The sequence below is a fragment of the Lepisma saccharinum genome, chromosome 11, assembly GCF_977018435.1.
Source record: "Lepisma saccharinum chromosome 11, izLepSacc3.1, whole genome shotgun sequence".
Classification (NCBI taxonomy): domain Eukaryota; kingdom Metazoa; phylum Arthropoda; class Insecta; order Zygentoma; family Lepismatidae; genus Lepisma; species Lepisma saccharinum.
In genome coordinates, this window is record NC_139239.1 from 42,378,805 (window position 1) to 42,398,192 (window position 19,388).

At 34.8% G+C, this 19,388-nt stretch overlaps 1 protein-coding gene across 2 annotated transcripts in view; it reads right to left on the reverse strand.

Moving 5' to 3' along the window:
- Snx1 (sorting nexin 1) overlaps positions 1 to 19,388 on the reverse strand; it is a 47,495-nt gene that overhangs the window by 2,373 nt on the left and 25,734 nt on the right. For both annotated transcript variants that reach the window (XM_083130956.1, XM_083130954.1), the window contains 6 exons: positions 17,701 to 17,856; positions 15,569 to 15,690; positions 8,361 to 8,567; positions 7,645 to 7,737; positions 5,586 to 5,729; positions 1,432 to 1,584 (listed from right to left, as the gene is read on the reverse strand). In XM_083130956.1, the coding sequence (XP_082987082.1) occupies positions 1,432 to 1,584; positions 5,586 to 5,729; positions 7,645 to 7,737; positions 8,361 to 8,567; positions 15,569 to 15,690; positions 17,701 to 17,856 (875 nt within the window). The remainder of the gene's footprint in view (positions 1 to 1,431; positions 1,585 to 5,585; positions 5,730 to 7,644; positions 7,738 to 8,360; positions 8,568 to 15,568; positions 15,691 to 17,700; positions 17,857 to 19,388) is intronic.

A 19,388-nucleotide genomic window follows, 5' to 3' on the forward strand; every position in this document is an offset into this window, starting at 1 on the left:
AATTGTAACCTACTGTTGCAAACCAGTTCTTTTCAACATGTGCTAAAGAGCAGCAGACGAAAGTTTAAAAAAAACACATTTTGGAGGAAATTGTAGGTTTCTTTATATTTGTTTAATTTTCTTTCAAAACATTCCAAAAAGAGTACTATTTTCTCAAAGAGTGGTATTTTGTGGTATGTATGAGGTGGTATGCAGAATTTTCAGGACTGGTGCTGTGATCTGGACAGCAGCTGTACATTATACAAGATGATAGTACTAGCATATCTTGGGAGTCAGTGTACAAAATTTCACGCAGGTGGGTGAACTTGCTGACTGTTCCCATCTTTTTATGTGGTGTTGTGTGTGTGCTGATTTGGCAACGGATCCAAGAATTGAACAGCAAGCATGCATCAAATTTTGTACAAATCTAGGGAAATGTGCAACTGAGACCCTGACAATGATTACACAAGTGGTTGCAGATAAGCTGAGTTTTTGGTTATGACCCTGAGATATAGCAACAAACTCCCCAAGTCTAAGAAGTGAGAAAAGTTAGACGGATGAAGAGTGAAGTCATCAAGAGGACTGTGCACAAAGAATTCACTCCAGGAGACATAAACAGCCAATTCCAGCTACTACTGTGACTTTTGCGGCAGCTACATGAAAACATGTGAAGACATTGTCTAGTACCTGGCCTAATCACGCATCATTTGTTTTTTAATGATTGTCATTCACAATAAACAGTTGCCAGTACATAGAGAGGACACAATTCAAACGAATGATGAAACATGGCTGTTTTCTTTATGATATATAACAAAGCACAAGTTTTGCAACAAACAGCTTTTCCAAGGGCAAAAGCCAAGAACCACCCAATCATCGAAGAGATTGGTGGCCAAATTTTTAGGAATCCAACTGACATTATTTGACTTCCTGCATAAAAAAAAAAACATTCTTCTTGTCTTTAAGGCAAGCATGCATTGAAAACAAAATGAGCTGAGTTACAGAATGTGAACATCAAATTACAACAGGACAACAACAACACACATTGGTACTAACACTGCAAAAGTGCAAGATTGGGTTGAACACCAGTGACACAGATTCAAGATTTGTAGACATTATGGTTATGCGTGCATTAATTTTTGACTGTGTACGTATTTTTTCTAATAATATGCAACCTTTTGTTTTTCAAACCATTTGAGAATGCTTTGGAAATACTTGTTTAACCCAACATTGAAAATGTAGCAATTAAAATCTCCTATACATTGTGCTTTTGTACATTTGCGTGTATGTGTGTCATGTGCTAAAATGCACCTACATTTTCACACTAAATACTCAATACCAAGACAATCCATCCTAATTAAGAGATATGAACGAAGCACAGGAAGGAGAAAGTTTCCAGTAATATGGCAATTAATATGAAGCAAGAAAATGCATATGTTATGATTATGATCATACCTGTTGCTGGTGATTCATTAACTCTTCTAGGTATCTGATGATAATTGCCTTGAAGTCTTTAACACGGTTCAACTCAAACCTCTCCATTTCTTTCTGTATCATTTTGGAAATGTTATCGAATTCTTCCTGGCCTCTCTCTACTTTAGCTTCCCACTGGAAAAAAAATGTTATTAATGTTTTCAACTATTAGAAATATTATAGTAAAAACTCTCATTTGGTAATCAAGATGAAGATAAAATTGCATAGGCATGAACAGGGGGAAATTCAAACACCAGTCCCATTTTCTCAGGAGATAGCTTCCTTTATTTCAAACACAGTCTAAGAAAGCATTGAACCAAATGTAATGGAAATCTCCATAACTGAACTCAAAATTATTTTTTTTAGCTTTTTTTATAAGTGAATTTAAAAATTCAGGCACCATGGCTACTGGTCACCCTGTATTTTTCTACCTCTGAGCATGTGATTTTTGAACGCAGTCATTGCAGAAATAAATATTGCATAATTTTCCTTGGAAAAAAATTAAATTTGAAAAATTTGTTTGTTAAATATAGTAACAATTAATATATTTTGTCATTCCAATATGGCATATCTTCATATGTAGATAAATCAACAAAAAAGAGAGAACTGAAATATCATTTGTAGTTTTCAAGAAACTGCATTTTAATTGCTGGCATGCATTGTTGGTATAAGTTGAAACAGCCATCCCAAATTGCAGAATTTGGGTGGTTTCGTTTGGAACTAGCCATCCGTTAAAGGATAATCACAACTGGACCTAGAGGTTTAAAATGGTAACTGAACCACTATGCAATGTCTCCACTGGGGATCGAACGCTTGATTATACAGGGTTTCCACATAAACTCCAAATGTATTTTCCTGAGACTTCCACGAGTCTTCCATTATCCTCAATTTTTTTCAGAGTATCCATTGCATAGTACATTACCATTTTAAATTTATTTTGCAATTTCCCCCTTCATTTCTCCTTGTAGCCAAACCATGTTCAACTTCTTTTTTGTTGTTAGTGATTGGACAGATTACTCAGTGCTCTACCAGTATTGGCCAAAATAGGGATACAGGGGTATTGGTTTCATTAGAAATATTACCAATCATTTTACTAATCCAGTGTACTTGTAGTCTTGGTTTTGTGAAGTAAATGTCTAAATCGACATTTCGTTTACAAAGCCAACACACATTGCAGACACCTAGGGATGTGCCGAAGCCGATTACAGATGTATGAAAATCGGCCGAAATTGACACATCGGCATCGGTATCGGAATCGGCAAAAATCCGATATTTAAACCGGTACAGATTATACTAGAGTTTTTACCTTCTAATAAGTTTTATATTCTAATTTTGTAAGATTTATTGAAAATTTGGTTATGATTCGTCATTATTGTAGAGTTTTTGTAATAAAATTACTTTGTCTACAACTCATTCAGAGGATCAACCTAACTATAAATCGGAAATAAAACAGTACATTGCTGAACCAGGATCTGCTGTTGTATTGGAAATTCAAAAATGAATATTCAAACCTGAAGCAAGTCCTGAGAAAATACTTGGGCATACCTGCTGCATCAGTATTCAGTGATTGAGTGTTCAGTGTTGCTGAACAGATTTGCGATAAGAGAAGTAGGTTACTTCCTGAAGTGCTTCCAAATCTCGTGTTTCTGAAGTTGAATCTGGCAGATCAGGAATTCATTTTATGAACTGCTTGTGTACTAATGTTTAATCTCTTGAGAATCCACGTTCTTCTTAAAGGTTCACATAACATTTTGTAGATGCAAATGTACATTCGCATCTCTTGAGAATATATATGTATATACATATGATATGCAATAGAAATGTACATAGCAAATTTATTTTTGTCATGCTGAAAATAACATCCCATTTCTGTTTAATAATCTTATGTATCGGAATCGGTTAAATATCGGCATCGGTATCGGTTCCAAAAATTATCGGTGAGTACATCGGCATCGGTAAATTTTCAGCTTCGTCACATCCCTACAGACACCTAATGGCATAGTCGACTAATGCCGGACTGGCCCCCCAGGGTAGGGTGGTTAGCACATCGTGCTATGATGCCAGGGGTCCCGGGTTCGAATCCTGGCCTGGGCATGGATATTTACGCGTGTCCATTCACAAATTGTATCATATCATCACTCATCCCATCTTTGCAAATTAGCCAAAAGTGGTACAAAAGGTGAAGTAAAATAAAGCAAATCAATCGACCAATGCCAGGTTAAGGAGGTGAATGAATCATTTATATTATTCAAGGATGATTTGCAATTTTATGTTGGATCAGTGATCGATATCAGCAAATTTTATACAAGTAGTTTATCGGCATTGTTTCATTTTCTAATAAATAATGACAAATAAAATGTCATTTCTGTGCATATAGACTACAGTTACAGGTTTTTGTGGGATATGATCACATTTCCAAGCAAAATAAAATTCAGTCATCATATACAGAACAAATATTTTCACACTTATAAACAGAATTTTGTAATATCAATTATTATTATTAGAGCCCAGATTTGTAAGCGAAATGCATATTCTTTTCCAGACTTCTAATGGTAAGGAGAAAGGTTATACTTCGTATTACATACCTTGATGAGCTTTTTAACTAAGGTTGAAAGTGCTTATAAATGCTTATTTCTGCAGGAAACTGTTATCCTTGCTAATTTTATGATTTTGGTTTAAATAGCATATTTTACCCAAATCTGTCATATTTCAATCCTATTTCAATCACACGACGGCATTGGGATGATGAGATCAATGTTTCTAAATAGCCGCACGGGAGAAACGGCACCCAAGAAAAGATACAGTACATCCAAAATCATTTTTCCAAATTACCTGATATTATAACACAGTTGAAAGCTCGAAATAATACATTGCAACATTCGCTTTCTCTCATTGATGAAATTTCAGTAACGTTGTCTTCAGACACTCACGGTGTTGCTAAAATTGTGTCCGACAAGCTCAGTCAGGTATTACTGAAAAATCCTGATTACAACAATGTGTCAAATTTATAAAAATATTTCTGGTGAAGAAACAGACATTGAAGAGGAATTCACCAAAGAAGAACTGTGGTGTTTTTCACATGCGCCTGTGATGTCATTATACGTGGAAAGAACATTTTCACTGTACAAATCATTCTTCACTGACAGACACAGGAGCTTCACACAAGAAAATCTCAGGATGACCTTCCTTACATACTGTAACAGCTTTGAATAAGATAAGAGATCTAATAAACAAATGCTTTTTCAGATTTTCCTGTATTTGTTTATGCTTATTTTGGTGCTTATTTTTTTCATTTTTTGTGCTTATTAACTTGCTTATTTTACTGTTTGATTGTGCTTATAAATCCAGGCCCTAATTATTATACAATACAAAATAAACCAATATCTACAGCCCATATCATCAAAGTAGCTTGTGTAAAAGAAGTTCCTGAAGCTTTAATTATTAGTACTTATTAGTTGTAATTATAATTATCAGCAAGCAGAGTGTATTCTAATTATTCAGATGTGTTGTACTGCGATTCCTTGATCAATTAGATCATTATCCCTGGTATTTTCCAGAGTTTTTAATTTTTCAAATTTCTTGAGTTTTCCAGGTTCTCTTGGTTTTCAAAGTGTATGGGAACCCTGTTATAAGGCAACGGCATTACCAATATGCAAACTAGGTAGGCACACACAGATACACAAGTAAGGCAAAAACAAATTAGTAACCAGAAGCAATGGTCAATGTTGCTACACCATATAAAATATTGAGCTAGTTCTAAAGTATGGCATTACGAACGTTGTCTATATTCCACTGAAACTGCAAGTGGGATAGGCTAGCCTCAATTGGCAAAAAGCCAAAATTTGTTGCTTTCTTATTATTTGAAGAAAAAAAAATAAAAAAAAAACATCCATTCACAAATGTTTGCTTTTCTAAAATTTATAAGTTTTTCATTTTTTAGTTACCTAACAAGTAAGAAATATATGTACTAAATTTTCAACTTATTTTCATAAACCATAGCAAGATTTGAATCTATTTAACAAAGATGTTATATCTCTGGATATTTTGGGTCCATACGATATTGTACAGTATTAAGTTTTTTCAAAGAAACAAATACTTGATCATTCTTTTCATGAATGTAAATATTGAATACTCACCTCAATAACTTCTTCCCTAGCCTGGTTGCTTTTGTCAGTCTTCCCAGCCAGCTCCATTTTTGTTTTCAACTCTCTCTTCTTTGTCAGCATCTGTTGAGAATGCTGCCAGTTTTGGTAAACTTTTACTCTTTCATGGAAGACATCCTGGATGAAAAATTATCAATGTTTACAATATCTGCAAACTACATACTAGGGATGAGACATTAATCGGTACTCTACTAGAATCAGTTGATGTGGTATGTCAGCATATCAGTAAAATTTCAGATAATTTTGCCAATCCGATATACCTGCAAATAGCCTACCATTTTATATTTTTGTAAATATGCACATTTTCTGGTTTTATAAAGTAACTGGAAGGATTTCTTCAAGGAACATTATAAATTTTACATTTCATTAGTAATTTTTATGCTGGTACTTTATCAGTATTGGCAAAACTTCATGTCAGTTTACTATTCCTACTATATACAGAAGTAAATGAACAATTTAAAGAACAATTTATGTGTCGGGAAATTAGAGATGTGGTAGTAAATCGCTATAAAGAGCTGAAGTACTCACTTACATGAACAAACTAGGATGTAGGTGGTGATTAGAATGGTGACAGTGGTCACCAAAATTAATAGAACAAAAAACAGTTGTGTGTGCAAGTTAATATTTCACCTCTTTGTATCTTTCAAAGAACAACTTAACAACACTGTAAAATGAAGTTCAATTTTTCTTTGTTGGTCCTCAGTGAATTTAATTCATTTATGAAAAAATTCTATTTCTCACTATATTTTTTTTCAGTACTTCCTTTATTGTAGTAACATATAATACATACCGACAATATCTTACACAAGATAAATGAACTTAAATTTAACAGTTGATAAATCTGCTTTATGATCAAAACCAAATTAACCCATTGTTGACAATTTCAGTGTAAAATGGCCACCTGTGCTGTATCTGAAATTTTCTCAAATAAATAAATAAATAAATAAATAAATAAAGCTACGGCTTCATCAAATTGACGACACGTAAATACAAAAAGATATCCCCTACCCTTTCTTACTGCATGATGCGTTTGGCACCCTCAGTATCTTCAATTGGCCTTGAACTGTGAAGGGAGTGATACTGTCTGCGTTGAATTGCTGTCCAGCTGACAAATTATTTGATATTATTTTATCTGCAAAGTCATTCTGATGAAGCATTAGCTTTAACATAATCAAATTTGCCACATATATTTTTTGTTTCAACAAGGAAAAAACAATTGTTTTTTGCAAAACAAAACTAAAAAAATGTGGTTTTGTTGCTTTACACAACTCATGGTACAGCATCCATCTATTAAACTTCCGAAAAACTTGTGATAACCATGAAAGGAAAAGAGGATTACAAAAATGTATTGCAGCCATTGTTCCAAAGCAATATGTGGAGAATACCAAACAAATTGCTTTTTCAAATGTAACTATAAACGTTAATTCATGTCAAAACTTTTTTTTTGTCTGTTACTAATACTATCAGAAACAAATTATGTTAGTGGCCAATTTTAATTTCCAATAAAACTCTTCCTATAAAGCAAGAGAGTAAGGTCGTCAAAATGACTACGCCTTAGCTTTAGCATTACCGATTTTCCACCTTAGCTCTCTAAGATTAATCGCAGCAACAAAAACTTTTCTGTTGATTTACAATTTGCAATCAATGTGTATATATACATACTGACTGAAACATCTCATGATGTCTGTTACCAAAACTTATTGTGAAAAATAAAATAAAATGTGTGTATAGACTTGGAAATTTGTATTTGAATTATTCCATTATGGGGAACAAATTAACATAAATCATACACAACTCTTTCAAATGGAACTTCAAAATGCTACAAAGGAAAGCATCAATTATCTACAGCTATTAACAAAACTGAGGCATAGAACTTTGCTGTTCTATCACACAGATTTGTGCAGCGCATTTCGATCGTGTAACTGGCTTACAATTTTGAATGGTATGTACACTCTCTCGGAGGTTTGGACCAGTTATGATGCATACAAAACTTGCCCAATACCCTATCCATAGTGTTTATGAATACACTCACCTTAATTGCTCCAATCAGAGCAATGTAATCCTTCAAAAGTTCACAGAGCAAAGAGAAATCTGCATTTCCTTGCTCATTATGCAGTTGTTCAACCTACAAAAGAAAGAAAAATAAATAAATCTGTGGACACATTCACTCACAATCCCCACCCCTCACCCCCTCTGCTGCCACATATTACTATAAAATTCAACCAAAGAGATTTGATCATTGTGGAATACCGTATTTCTATAATAGCATCCAACAACTAAAAATTAATATTCATGATAGATTAATCAGTATTCTATCAGTACCAGATGATATAGGCATCTAGTACCGATATATATACATACAATACATCAATATACTTGCTATTTCTATGAATAGCCTTAAACTTCAATCAAAATTCTTGTCTATTTGTTAATTTATGAATATACAGGTATAAATCATACACAATACTGCAGTTTCGTAAAGCAAATGTTTACATATGCAGTTTTTTGCAAAATCTATTGCAGTTTAATTAATGAGGCGAATGAACTGTTGTGTTGTATTTATTTCCTTCAGGGTACATTTGAAATTTTGTATTTGTCCTTCCAATGATATTGGTAAAAAAAATTCACACATTGGTTCATTCCAAATGCTTTGAGGCAGTAAACAGGATATTATATAACTCACTATATATCTGTGCACACAGTAGAGAAATAAATTGACGTATTCAAATTAGGATACGTTCAACTCACCTTCTCTTCCACTTCGGCAAGCTGGGAAAGAGCTCTTGAGAGGGATGTGTGTTCTTCACAATTACTAAGCATTGCAGCACTTTTAGCAAACGATGCCGTGGACAAAGCAAGATCCTTTCTGTGCAAAACCAATGTCTCCACACTGGTATGTAGTTTGCGCAACTGATTGTCAAGATTCTCTATTTGCTGAACCTTCTCTTCAAACCACTGCAAAAAAAATTGTTATTGCAAAGTCGAAAAATATTTCTTACTGTAAAATACACAAATATAAACTTTCACTCCTGTTAACATAGTTTTAAAGGATTGAAAATAGAATAAGATCAATAAAATAAACAATGAAAATGATATAGTACAGTATTTATAGAAAGTTAAGTGACTATTTGTTCATGACATTTGAAACAGTTCTACAATACTAAATTTAATACTTTGAAGAGATTGTTAATTGATATTGAGGAACTATCAGATTCTAAGATTACACATTCCTTTGTAACAAAGAAACTGATATCAAAGAATGAACATTTGCAACAATTCAAACTATGCATGTATTGTAATGAATGTGAGATCTTAACGAATAAAGAACAAGATTGCTGTGCGAACCTACAAGAATAATAAAAAAAAGGAAAGGAACCCTATGTACTTTGCAACATGACAGGAAGGCATATTATTAACACACATAATGTCCAAATAATCAGAGTATGAGACTCAAGAAAACAGCATAAAAACCACAGGATTTTTAACCTTCAGTCAGTCAAATTAAATCTAGTTCAAAGAATTAAAGACATCTCTGACTGAATCTTGGATCCAGGTGACTTGGACTCATAGGTGGTTATTTTGGTGAGTTCAAGTTCTAGGAACTGAGTGAGATGATGACGTATGACATTACTAAGGCAGAGTTTTACACTTAGGTGGTTGCCAGAATGCTTCACAGTTAAATGCTTTGTGTTCTGTATAGATCAGGTATTCTCAAAATCTTTCTAGCTTGCAGCACCCTTGTGAAGGAGATTAGAATCCTATGGCATTCTTGTTAGAAAGATTTTCTTTTACTGATCAATCAATGTTCTTCTTAAAAGTTTATGCTATATACAACCAAGTTAAAGTTTAAAGAAAGACATATGCATGCAACGAAACATTCAGAAAATAAAATTAATAACCCCCAGCAAAGTACATTTCTTTTACTGCATTATTACTAATTCTATAACATCTGCTGCTACGTGGATACTCTGAAAAGATGTAAACAAGACCTAAAACTATCATCCTTCTTATTGCACTTTGAACTTTACAATCCTCTGCTAATATTAACTATGTGCACAATTCAATTCAGCAAGGTACTAATACAACATACAAAAGCACTTAAGGCCATGTTGGACATTTGGCATGTGCCAGTGAAGTCATTTTTGAAAATTCCTCTCCAATAATATGAGGGCTATTCAGAACTCAAATTCTGATTACCTCGTAAAAAGCAATACGTAATCGCAGCGACATGGAACACGCGCAGTAGCAGCAGTAATGTGTAATTGCACTCCACACACAACCACAATCCATTTTCTTCAACAGTGCTTGAATAGGAACTAACGAACTTGTGTCATTCCTCCCGCCAGTTGTGAGGTGTGTGGTGGGATTCTATTCCTTCAAGCAGAAGGAGCCAATGCAACTGAAATTCATCGTCGATTGTGTCCCGGAATTTGAGGAAATTCCCCAAAGTTGTGAAATTGTGAAACTGCACTTTGCTCGCACAATTTCTTCAATTTTTCCAATGAGTTCATCAATCACAATGGACATTTCCACTTTGACATGAAAAACGTTTTAAATCCATTCATTTTACAGATAATGACACAAACATGAGATGTGCAAAATATCTCGGCGATATTTGTTTCGGTTCTCGAGAAACACGCCTTCAAACACCGCTGAAATTCACCTACTACGTCACGGATTTGAAAACGTCCTCTATACAGACAGGAGGTCCTCTGACGTCATCACTTAGAAATGCATGCAGGCGGGGCTTCTGCTCGTCCCGACAAGTTAGCATGAGCCGCGGAAGCGACAGAAAATTCACTTGTTACTGTGTAAAACAAGTATCTTACAACTTCCAGTGCAAAAATCTGTGCTCCATTTCTTGGAGATGTATTATGCCCTAGCAGTATAGTAGTATTTACAATAATTCAGCCACTCGGTAGAGGGTTTTCCCATTAGGGTGACAAAACAAACCTTGGAACAGTCAATGTATGAACACGTGAACAGCCTTGTTCATTGCGAATACATAGTTAGTTCTGACTGGCAAGAACTTAATATTATAGGAATGCCTTTTCTGGAATTACAGTTATTTTCGTCATAATATTTTCTTCACAAATTTTAAGATAATACTTTTAGAACACACTGGTTTACACGCCAATTTCTGCAATATAAGAGGTGATACGGTATAAAAAGGTACGGTGAATTTTTCAATTTCCTGCAGTAAATGAAAGTTTTCTTCAGTTAATATATATATTGCAAATTTTGTATTTAGCCTACTTTTACGTCGCTTTTCCGTCACTTTGTTTAACCGCAACGATGAGAACGCATGGTTAATTTATTATAATTTATTTATTAATTATCATCTCTAACATCACATTTCTTCCCACTTTTGGCTAATCGCTACAATGAAGATGAATAACTACAAGCTGTATTCGAAGTCGGGGTGCAGGAGTACACCCCACCCCCCCACACACACACACACAAACACTACCACCAACTGCACAATCTAAGTATCACCCAACCTGCCATGATAAGAGACGAACTTTTTCTTCTGTCCCATCTCATTTCGAAAACGTTCACTTGTCCCATCTCCTTTTATGAGACGAGACGGAACATGCCTCGTCTCGTGAGCAACACTAGCATTAACAATAGAAGCATCCCCCTAGCTGTCCCCAAAGTCTCGAGCAAACATCTTCCCATGTAACAATTTCCAGTTCAATGAAATGTCACTCACAAGGAAACAGTCACGACCAGGTTGAGAGTCAAACCTGGAATATGCGACTTCCTCAGATAAATCATGAATTTTGTGTATAATAATTACAACGCCAGTTCATTCCTGGTAATTCTGAATCTGCGGTTTGGTTTGCATATATAAGCAGGAAAATATTTAGTTTTCGAGGGCTGTACCGTCGAAACGAGGAGTCAAAAAAATAATAATAATAATAAAAAATATTGAGAAAGGGTTTTTTTGTATTTATAATGATAAGCATCTGCATACGTTGTTAATTCTATATTTTTCTAGACTTGAGACGAGAACGAGAATTGCCCTCCCAAACCGAGACGGATGTTTATACATTGAGACGAGACTGTCAATGAGACATTTACAAATAAACACGAGACAGACATTTACAACTCTCAACGAGAACGAGACGAAGGCTTCCATGTCTCGTCTCGATAGGATCCTTAGTGGTGAAGTTGTGAACCAACCAATTAATGCGATCGGGGTAACGAGATGAGGCGGTTTTTTTCGCAGTACAAAATTCAAAATAATTATATCGTACCATTTCAGTATGGGATATTGTTATACACATGGGCGTATATATAGTTCATGGGGGGGGGGGGAGGGATGGATCAACTTTTGGTATGATTAGGGTTGCTTTATTTCGTAAGTGAAAATCCAGGACACTGCTGGCCGGAAGCTTGTTGGGGAGCATGGGGGGAGGGGATGTTGGACCCGACAAAGTTGTGTGTTTGTAGTCACGAAGTATTGATACTTTTCTGTTCATCTTGTGTCACTACGTTTTTAAGAACCAAATTTCTTTAATATGATTCGAGGGGGAAAAATAACTGATTTGATAGTCTCAATGCAGTTTCTTATCGCAGAAATTCCGAAACAATCAGGAAATTGCAGATATTGGTCTGCAGTCCCATCTGGTGTGTGGAATTACGAAATTTCCTTCCCATCCGTATCCCGTCCTATACGTCTCTAATTTAAGAGAATGAAATAAGTCCGAAGGAATTTTTTATGAACAAGCGGATAGAACAAGGAAACTGGTAATTTTAGTGAATCAAAAAAAGAGAGGGGTTGGACCCGTTGAATCCCCCTTAAATACGCCCATGGTTATACACATTATTTCCTTGTAATAATTATACAAAAACTAAGTACAGATATCTACTGTGCAACTAATGTAATCTTCTCAGTGTATTTTCTCTTATCTGCACAAAAATGTTTGATCATAATTTGCGCAACAGAAATGGAACACACACTGAAATTGCTTTATGGAAAAGAAAGTTAAATAGGCTTTATAAATAAAGTGAAGAATGTGAAAATTCCTACTTTGCACTACATAGGTTACGGTAAATATCGATAAATATAAGTTTAAAAAATATTTGTGAGTGTCTGGTCAGCAACCAATTTTATAAGCAATATTTTTCGCATGGCCTGAGAACACACACGCAGCTGAACCCTTTCATTTATCTTGCACATGAGCAGCACGGATATTTCATAGAAGAATGATCATTACAAAGCATAGCTTTCCTTTCTCCTATCGCTCCTTCTTCCATTATTTAAATCGGTACAGATTTGTAAAACTGCTGCACGTGTTCGCTCACCGTCGGCTACCCATCCGGAACTGGACGCTCGAAGCAGACGACAAACGAGCTCTCCCTAAGGAGTGACGTAGTAACATGGCGGCGGCGTGTTTTCAGCGCAACGCTAGCCTCCCAACTTTAAAACTCTCGTTTCTGCCTTAAACTGGACGCAGAGAAACGCGAGAACTTGCAGGGGTCATTTTTCCAGGGTGTAGTTTTTAAAATTGTTGTAAAAAAAATTGAGTGGAAATGTCCATTGAAGGTCTTCCTTGACCTCCCTCGTTATGCATATCTGCATGCCCAGCCTTACATTTTCCTGCACCAGTACCTCACAGCACAATCACTCATAACGCTATTGCCATAAACACGACACAATCAACAATAAATTTCCTCAAACTTGCAAGACACAATCGACGATGAATTTTAGCTGCATTAGCTCCTTCTGCTTGAAGGAATCAAATCCCACCATGCACCTCACAACTGGCGAGAGCAGTGACACGAGTTCGTCAGTTCCTATTCGCGCACTGTTGAAGAGAATGGATTGTGATTGTGTGTGGAGTGTGATTACACATTACTGCTGCTACTGCACGTGTGCCATGTCGCTCAGGTTACGTATTGCTTTTTGCATGCTAATCTTGAAGTTTATTTCTGAATATCCTTCATAATAATAATAATAACAAAAACTGAAAAAATATGTCTGTTAAGAATTCCTTTTGGAGCATTCAACTGATATGATTTGCTTTGCTGTTGTCTATATGTTTGTGTTAGTTTTCTATGTTTATAAAGACCCTTTTCCTTCAGATGTATATACAAACCACATAAAGATTTACTTGAATTCTGTAGAAGGAATGCTGAAAAGATGTACTTCTCATAATTTGGAATACTGTATTTTATTTTATTTATTTTTTAAAAGGAAAGAACTTTCGAAAAACACTTTGCTGGCATGGATCAAAGTTCCAGTGTGGCTTTAAGTTGAGTTATGAGATAATACTCTACCTGATGCTCCTCATGTGAAAGGCACAAAATAAGAGATAATAGTTTGATAAAGAAAAGTCACTCAACACACACAAGACATCTAAACAAGTGATACAACAATATATTTCAACTGATCATTTGACTGTTTTCTTGGGGGGAAAAAAAAGTATTCGAAAAATTATAGGCCTTCACTTCTAAAACTGTAAATGAAAATCTTAAATTCCAGAATCTCACATCCAAAACTGAGTATTGTATGTATTCATGTGCGGAGTTTAGAAGTGCTAAGATATTAATATACACATTAAATATACTTATGCATCTGCGTAATAATTTATTTCATTAGATTAATTTCTGTGACCGCTGAGGTCACCGTAACTAAGTTCTTATGTATATGAACATATTTATACTTTACTGGTTTTTGAAGCAGAAAAATGTTAAAAATTCTCCATTCTACGAGTTGTAGTGGATATAAACAATTGCTCCAAGCTATAGTGTGAGGCCATTATTGTATTAAAAATCTCTCAACTTCGAAACACAGCCTATTTTGTTTAGCAATTTCTGAAGAGCTCTAAAATTAATTCACTTCCCCTTAAAAATTCAAGCTATTCTCACACTTTTCACATTTACACTTAAATTCACCAGTGGAAAAACAAAAATACTTTTCACACTTGATACAATATTTTCTATTTTTCTTTTAAGCATTTGGGCATATAAATAGGGTATAAAGTAGGATGGGCGTACAAGCATATCAGTTACTGGTTGATAATTTTACCAACTGAATATTTCTATAAATAGCATGTAACTTAGTGAAAAATTCTGTCATCTTGTTACTATTTTCATGAATACAAAGGTCTAATGCATATACCCAGGTTTTGTATAGTAAATGCCTCTCAAAGGAAAATCAATTGAAGTTATCCGTTGACATACATTAATCAACTCTAATTAATCAAGGATGTGAATAAGGCTTCCATGTTCTTTATGGAAAATTTGCAATTTTATACACTCATTTTAAATATCAAATTTGGATTTTACAGGAACTTTGAAATACATCCCCACACCACTTTGGATTTTTATGTAATAAAACTGTGGCTAGAATTTTAGAATGGAAATATGAACGGACTGGACTGGCTTCAGCCTCAATTCACCATTTGCTTTGGAAAATATTTCACAAAACATCTGTTGTAGCAAGTTAGTGGTTACCAATACATTAAGAGCTTCCATGTATTCAAATAGCTAGTACTCTCACCTTCAGTGTGAATGGTTCAGGGTTCAATCCCTGGTGCAAGCTCAAAATTTTCAGTTGTTGACCCAGCATTCGGTGCATAACTGAAAAGCTACTTTAAAACAATGGTAGAGAACTCTGGTCTTAAAAGCCAGACAACAGTAGGGATACCCTACGAAAAGCTGCTCGACAGCCTTACTAGAATTTGTCAATATTTCATATCAGTTCATCTGTACTTCCAATGGAAACATCAATTAAATTATCAACGAAGTTACCAATAAACCAATATTCCATTATTCCAATGACCCATTCCGATATACAGAAGAACCACAATTATGTTCCTGAATTATATATTATATATTTCACTTCTTCTTGATCGCAATATAACAACTGCTAAGAAGTTTTCCTATGGTTTTATATTTTCCTGCTTATTTCATTGTATTAAATAACATCAATCGGTGATACTCACTGGATCACACTCATCCATTTTGTAGGTAATTTTGTTGACTGTTTCTCCAACTTTATTAAAGAGCCTCATTACTCCAGCACCACTCAAAGCTGACGTGTTAGTGGCCTTTGGTAATTCAATATCTGAAAAGACAATAACCATGCACATGCTTTATTTATATAAAAATATCTCCATTTTCACAAATTGAAAGTATTTATAACATAAAAGGAATTTATGAAAAAATAGCTAGAATAATACATAAACCTTGAAGAAAATAAGGAATACTCTCGCATTAAAAAATATTATAAGGATCCATGGACATCCGGTGGCCATATTTCACACATAATTTCATTTCAGTCGCAGTAATATGTGTTAATTATTGAAATGGGTTGTAAGAACATTAAAACTTTACTGAAGCAATGTTTTTTAAGTTTACATCATTCTCCCCCAACCTGGAAAAAAAAGTACCTTACTTGCCCGTCCCTGGAAAAAATTATGTGGACGTCCATGCAAGGATCCTTTCCTAATTTCACGAATATTTGGTGCGTAATGTAGCTGTCAATAGAAAGAATTCTGAACTATTTACATGTGTACCCAATTTTACACTTCAGAGGACCAACCTGAAAAAACTTAAAATGGGAGAAAATGTAAGTTTTGTTCGTTTGAACTCCTTTTAGAAATGCTGGGCTGCAGAGAGGTTATGGCACCCCTCCCTAGAGTAAGGCAATGAGCACAGGCATTTATGCATTACTACTACTTGTTACTGAAGAAGTCTTTTTCAATTACAAAACAGAAATGACAATGCATAATAAATATGTATATTATTACTTACTTAAATTGTGCAACGCGTAAGTAATTTTAAACTGCATTTACCGCAACCACCATGAATGTATTTATATTATGTTTCCTCCAATACTTATCATATATACATTTTTATACATATAGTATTTTTAAAAATTATATTTCATTTCAAAGACCAATAATGCTCATGCTGCATGGTGATATAAAAAAATATACCATCTGGTACAGAAAATACAAATCATGCATAACCTTAGGCAGAACACACGAGATCAGACGAACTCAAATAATCTTGTTGATCTCATTTCCCATCAGACACAACACATGTATATACTGATCCAAATTTACCATGCCAGAAAAAGTTAATAAGCACCCTACTGTTATTAGCCGACCCAATGTAATTAATGTAAAATTCTGCTTGTTTGTTATTAAAGTGAAAACTTTGTTGCACTAGCACTTAGGCTATTTGCACCCGTCACATTGTATACCATAACTAAAATGAACATGTATCTCTGAGGATTAAAACTTTCTTACATAGGTTACAAGCTGAGGCTGTAAAGAGGCGTTCAGCACATATAAGAACAAAACAGGACAACTCTCAACCCTATAGAGCATTATACTGACTGTAGGACCAGATGAAAGAGCCTGCTAGGTTGTTATTTTTATAAAGCATACAGTGAAGCACCAATATTATGTTCCTGAATTTTACATTATACAGGGTGAGTCAAAGGTCAGGAACCATAGTGTTATTCACTTCAGCATGTATTGTCTATATGATATGCTCAATATGTTCAGACAACGCTCTCAGTTCAGGACACTGAGGATTGTGGCAGGTGGTATTTGTGCAGCAAATTCAGTTATTCTTCCTTGCAGATGGTGTAGGTAGCGAATCTGGGTGAAATAAACCATTGCCTTCACCCCATAAGTAGTAATCCATTGGTTTGAGGTCAGGGGACCTCGCTGACCTATCCACCTCCCAGGAAACTTCAGTAAAGTGCCCTCCACTTTAGTTACACATTAGTCCTATGGTTCCTTACTTTTGACTTGCTCTGTAAATTCAATCTTCATAGTTTCAATAGAGCAAAATGATATACAACATTCCTGCATTTTAAGTTCTATTTTCTTTCTTTTCCGGTTTGGTCTCCTGAAAAATGTAAACTTGAAGTTTCACTGTACATCTATAATTCATTTATCTTGCTTTTGTAAGGCAAATGCCTAAATATGCAGCATTTATTTCTTCAAATGAAAGAACACATTACAGCAACCTGATTACATAAATTAATTAAGGAAGATACTTAATGCAACATTTGAATTCATATACCATAATAATCCCATAAGTACAACAAAAGCATTACCTGCTTCCAGAAACTCTCTGAAATCAGGATCTACACGTAGAACAGGATGTGCTGCAGTGCGATTAAGATATCTCTCCAAAGAAGCTCTGCGCTTTTCTACAAAATCTGCTGAGGAACCCTGTTCTGCCTGGTTTGACATTTTTATTTTGGTCATGCCTACACAAGCAATAAAACATTAGAACATGAGATAATCAACAGTAATTTGCATGATACAATTTAAAATTGTATATGATTAAAACAAAGATGTTTGTATTGTGTACACAATTACTGCATTTACATATGTGCACTTTTCACTGAGTAAATAAATATGGCAGAAAATGAGTGTGGCTTATGTGTGGAAATAGTTTTAATCCCTCACAAAGATGTTCATATTAAGTTCAGACAGACAGAAGGGAAAATGGTCCTCCTTCCTCACCTTTCCTGGAATCATTCAAGTGTCACACTTGCACCAAGAAAGAGATGAGCCAGTGTGTTGCAGAGAGAATGCATTATATGTGTGACTCATTAGTAATGTCCTTCTCATCTTGCTGTGCTGGTGCATTCTTAAAGCAAAGTGAGTATGAAAGGAAGGAAAATGCGATATTTTACTGGAAAACGAAAAGTTACATGTTGTTCCAAGAAGCAGAGGAAATTCAAAAGAAAAGGAGCGCTCACAAATATATAACTAATAGTTGTATAAGACTGGAGGGAAAAAAGCTTAACACATTTAGCAATCAGACAGCTTTCCGAGGACAAAAGGCTAAATTTTCGAAAATAAATGGGAAACTGTGCAACTATGTACGTGAAAAACTATAATTTGGGTTTAGTTTCTGTGGACATGTGCAACAATTGAAAGCATGGTAAATCTGAGTTTGTGGAGAACAACTTAATCTAAGCAACATCCTGGTACTATTTGAAGATTCAATTCAATTCAATTCAATTCAAATTTTCTTTATTAAAGGGCGAGGTTCAGCCTGTGGCTGTTCTCCCACCTAACCCCGCTTGACATTTACCTAGTGTACATAAACAAAATCATAAAAAAGAGAAGAAAATACAATAAAAAATGGTTACAAGGAAAGAACAAAGATGAGATTTAAAAAAAAAAAATCAAGACAACACGTAAAAAAAATAAAAAAAAGAGAGAGAAAAACACATTCACGCACACACACACACATTAAAACACACATACTAAACATTTCTGAGCAGGACATTCACGCACGGATGTTGAGATTGATGTACATGATTATGGTAGTTTTGTGAGATACGATAGAACAACGCATACCTAAATATTACAATATAGTTGTAGATTTGTCAAGGATTGGATTGGATTGGCGAGGCTCGTATGTAATCTAAACTGTATTGTGTAGTGTTACTCGTGGGAGCTTGAACAGAGATATTGTTCATCTAACAGAAAATTCTTTAGGTTATTCTTAAATTTGTTAGGACTGGGGAGGGAGGTAATGGAGGGCGGAAGTTCATTCCATGTTTTTGCCGCTGAAAGTGTAAAAGACGATTTGAAAATTTCCAGTGAGTGTTTGAAGAGTTCAAGTTTCGCTATTCCTCTTGTTTTGTAGTTGTGTATTTCCCTTCTGGTTTTTAGTTTCTCGAATAAATTTTCGGGAATTTTTTTATGCAAAAGATTCTGTATAAAGCAACAGAAATGAAGTCTGCGACGTCTGTTCATGTTTAGCATTTTGTTCTCGTTCAGG